Source organism: Sinocyclocheilus anshuiensis, unplaced genomic scaffold (assembly GCF_001515605.1).
Source record: "Sinocyclocheilus anshuiensis isolate Anshui unplaced genomic scaffold, SAMN03320099.WGS_v1.1 scaffold327, whole genome shotgun sequence".
NCBI lineage: Eukaryota > Metazoa > Chordata > Actinopteri > Cypriniformes > Cyprinidae > Sinocyclocheilus > Sinocyclocheilus anshuiensis.
The window spans coordinates 54,412-58,647 of NW_015548206.1; the positions used below are offsets into that span (position 1 = coordinate 54,412).

Consider the following 4,236-nt stretch of genomic DNA (forward strand, 5'->3'; position numbering starts at 1 on the left):
TACAGGAACTATTCGAGCCGTTCATGCCAGACTGGGGAGAGAGGTGTTGTAATAATGTAAAATATGTGAAAAATACAACCTAGTATGAGAGCCTGTTCTAGTACACCCCCAAAACAAAATCAAGACTTTGTAAAAGAGCATAATAGGACCCCTTTAAATAGATTGTCACTTTTTTTGGATGTTTTCATGAGAAAATGTTTTACACACTACATATTAAGGATCTGATTTATGTGTAAATTTGAGTGTACATTGTCGACACTTGATATAGTGCACAGGTGTCAAACCCATTTCCTGGAGGGCCACAGCCCTGCAGAGTTTAGATTCAACTCTAATTAAATGCCCATGATCTAGCTAATCAAATCCTTCAGGCTTATTTGAAAACTACATGGTTTGTGTGTTGGAGCAGGGTTGGAACTAAACTCTGCAGGGCTGCAGCCCTCCAGGAACTGAGTTTGACACCCCTGATATAGTGTGTCCACCTGTGCCTCATCAAGACAACGAATGTTGTATAAGAGTAAAGCAGTTTGGGTATTGTTTTTTTCCTTAGTCGTGTAGCATACACTTGGCATAAACATTATGTAAAAGTGTTGCATAGTTCAAGCTTAACATCAAGGATCCAAAACAAATTATGCTGGTGTGTATGTGTGTTCAGGTCATGAGAGTTATCGGGATGGTCAGCAGCCAGACCACAATATGCATGACAGTCCTTCACCAGCCAGTAGAGAACGTTCATCCTCTCTACAGGGCATGGATATGGCCTCGCTGCCACCACGCAAACGGCCATGGCATGACGGACCAGGCACTGGTGACATGGACTCCCCTGGTGCAGGGCCTGATGACAGAGGAGCAGGTGAGGGATGGATAAGTGACAATGATTTGTTTTAATTAGGGATGCACAATATTATCGGACTGATATCGAAATCGGCTGATAATGGCTTTAAATGTAAATATCGGCATTGGCCCGATATGAAAAATTATGCCGATATGTCTTACCGATAAGAGGAATACGTTAACTCAAATGTGCTCAGGGTGTGCTAGCGATTAGATCACATCAGCTGTGTGGCTCATTCTTGAAGCAAAGTTTTGCCTGAATAGTGATTGGATTCACTGTGTTGGATCGCTGCATTTAAACTGAGAAAGCACATACAGAATGACACCTTAGGTGTATGATAGAGTAAACAGTAATAGCACATGCAGTGGCAGCAGCCGGGTTAACACCGCATCTTTCTGGGGGAAAAAATGCAGCGATTGATAAATAGTTTATTTGTAGTTATTTTCAAAGCTTCAATGTGCTGTCAGAAAACCTTCATTATTGTTTATTTAATTCTAACAAATAAGTTCTTGTCAAAAAACTAACCAAAATTAAAAATATTTTGCTTATAATTTCTGCACAGGAGAGTCTTGGTGTTGTTTCCAAACAAAAGGAAATAAATCGGTATCGGCCAAAATGAGTTGAAAAATATCGGCATATCGGCAAAAATACAATATCGTGCATCCCTAGTTTAATGTAAAACACATATGGCATTTTGCATACCTCCCTAATGCCCGTTCTGTAAGGAGTTTTAATCTGTAGGGGCGCTGTTGGCCTACTTCTAATTAAATTAAAAGTAAAATAGCCTACACAAATAACATTTAGACTGTGTTTCTGATTAAATAAAGCAGTAATTGATGTCATAAAAAATGAGTATGTTTTGATTTAAAGGTCAGAAGCTATAGAAAAAATTAACAACCATGACACTTCTAAAATTAAATAATTGTATATATACTGATTTATTCATTAATGTGTAATGTATTTTTTTTTTCAAACAGATAATGAAAACTTAAATACAAGGTCTAAAAGATGTTTAGAATTTTTACAACTCTTTTGCTTGGGGGATTGCTCAATGCAGCGATTAGTTTATTTGTAGTTATTTTCAAAGCTTCAATGTGCTGTCAGAAAACCTTCATTATTGTTTATTGTTTATTAACAAATAAGTTCTTGTCAAAAAACTAACCAAAATTAAAAATATTTTGCTTATAATTTCTGCACAGGAGAGTCTTGGTGTTGTTTCCAAACAAAAGGAAATAAATCGGTATCGGCCAAAATGAGTTGAAAAATATCGGCATATCGGCAAAAATACAATATCGTGCATCCCTAGTTTAATGTAAAACACATATGGCATTTTGCATACTATTATTATCTAACTCACCATAGGTCGACCACCACCAAGAGACGAAGGTGGGTATGGGCCTCCATCACGGGGAGGAAGAGGTGGTTGGGGCCGTGGTGGGCCGCCCAACCCAGGTGGTCCTGGTCCTAATGTGGGTCCAAATACCAGGCGAGGGGCTCCACGTGGTGTTATGAGGGGAGGTCGCGGACGGTAGAAATAGTCACACCTGCTTTTCTGGGCACAATGGGGTAAAACTGACTACAGTGAAGACAGGGTAATCGGCTGATAATGGCTTTAAATGTAAATATCGGCATTGGCCCGATATGAAAAATTATGCCGATATGTCTTACCGATAAGAGGAATACGTTAACTCAAATGTGCTCAGGGTGTGCTAGCGATTAGATCACATCAGCTGTGTGGCTCATTCTTGAAGCAAAGTTTTGCCTGAATAGTGATTGGATTCACTGTGTTGGATCGCTGCATTTAAACTGAGAAAGCACATACAGAATGACACCTTAGGTGTATGATAGAGTAAACAGTAATAGCACATGCAGTGGCAGCAGCCTCCCTAATGCCCGTTCTGTAAGGAGTTTTAATCTGTAGGGGCGCTGTTGGCCTACTTCTAATTAAATTAAAAGTAAAATAGCCTACACAAATAACATTTAGACTGTGTTTCTGATTAAATAAAGCAGTAATTGATGTCATAAAAAATGAGTATGTTTTGATTTAAAGGTCAGAAGCTATAGCTTACATGAAAAAAATCACAAACATGACACTTGTAAATTAAATAATTTTATATATACTGATTTATTCATTAATGTATAATATGTTTTTTTTTTTTAAACAAATCATAAGCTCTAAAAGATTTTCAGAATTTTTACAACTCTTTTGCTTTAGACCATCTACAAATGTTAAATCTTAAAATAAAATGTTTGGGTTAACACCGCATCTTTCTGGGGGAAAAAATGCAGCGATTGATAAATAGTTTATTTGTAGTTATTTTCAAAGCTTCAATGTGCTGTCAGAAAACCTTCATTATTGTTTATTTAATTCTAACAAATAAGTTCTTGTCAAAAAACTAACCAAAATTAAAAATATTTTGCTTATAATTTCTGCACAGGAGAGTCTTGGTGTTGTTTCCAAACAAAAGGAAATAAATCGGTATCGGCCAAAATGAGTTGAAAAATATCGGCATATCGGCAAAAATACAATATCGTGCATCCCTAGTTTAATGTAAAACACATATGGCATTTTGCATACTATTATTATCTAACTCACCATAGGTCGACCACCACCAAGAGACGAAGGTGGGTATGGGCCTCCATCACGGGGAGGAAGAGGTGGTTGGGGCCGTGGTGGGCCGCCCAACCCAGGTGGTCCTGGTCCTAATGTGGGTCCAAATACCAGGCGAGGGGCTCCACGTGGTGTTATGAGGGGAGGTCGCGGACGGTAGAAATAGTCACACCTGCTTTTCTGGGCACAATGGGGTAAAACTGACTACAGTGAAGACAGGGTAAACAAAGAACCACACATGGCTACAATACCAGCTTCCTTGACGGTCTGAACAATTATGCAGGCTTGGACAGATGTCTGGAAGCACTTCAGTAAAATCAGCATGGAACCCTGATTGGAGGCTAAGGTTTAGCTTTTTCTCTATGATGTATTGGATGGAAGGTGGTGATACCAGTTATCCAGGGCCAGATGTTTTGGCTTACGATGCCCCTTGCTACCTGCTTGGTGTACACATGGTACATGGAGTTGTTCTAACCTTACATCAGCACTGAGAAGAATAACTGATGTAAGAGGGGGCTCATCGTAGTGCAGTGAGGAATATCTTTTGTAATGGACTGATTGTGGTCCAGGAAATTTTATTTGTGATGCATGGTACGACTCTGTAAAATCTTAACAGACATCACTTCCCTGCACTGAGCAGCTGACCTGCTTTGTGATTCACTTGGACAGTGGCAGCTGAATTTGAACCAGCACCTGAGCCCCTTCTTTTTTGGGGGGCCTTTAATGCTTCTGATGTATAAAACACAAAATGTTTTGTGTACCATTGATTTCCTCAGTCAGATTCTGTCATCCA

General features: G+C 39.1%; 1 protein-coding gene across 1 annotated transcript in view; it reads left to right on the top strand.

Annotated features, from left to right (window-relative positions):
- Positions 1-4,236, top strand: part of LOC107653512 (pre-mRNA 3' end processing protein WDR33-like) — a 33,873-nt gene extending 29,637 nt beyond the window's left edge. Inside the window, exons 22-24 of the mRNA XM_016440248.1 lie at positions 653-850; positions 2,195-2,404; positions 3,644-4,236. Of these exons, the coding sequence (XP_016295734.1) occupies positions 653-850; positions 2,195-2,364 (368 nt within the window). The 3' untranslated portion in view covers positions 2,365-2,404; positions 3,644-4,236. The remainder of the gene's footprint in view (positions 1-652; positions 851-2,194; positions 2,405-3,643) is intronic.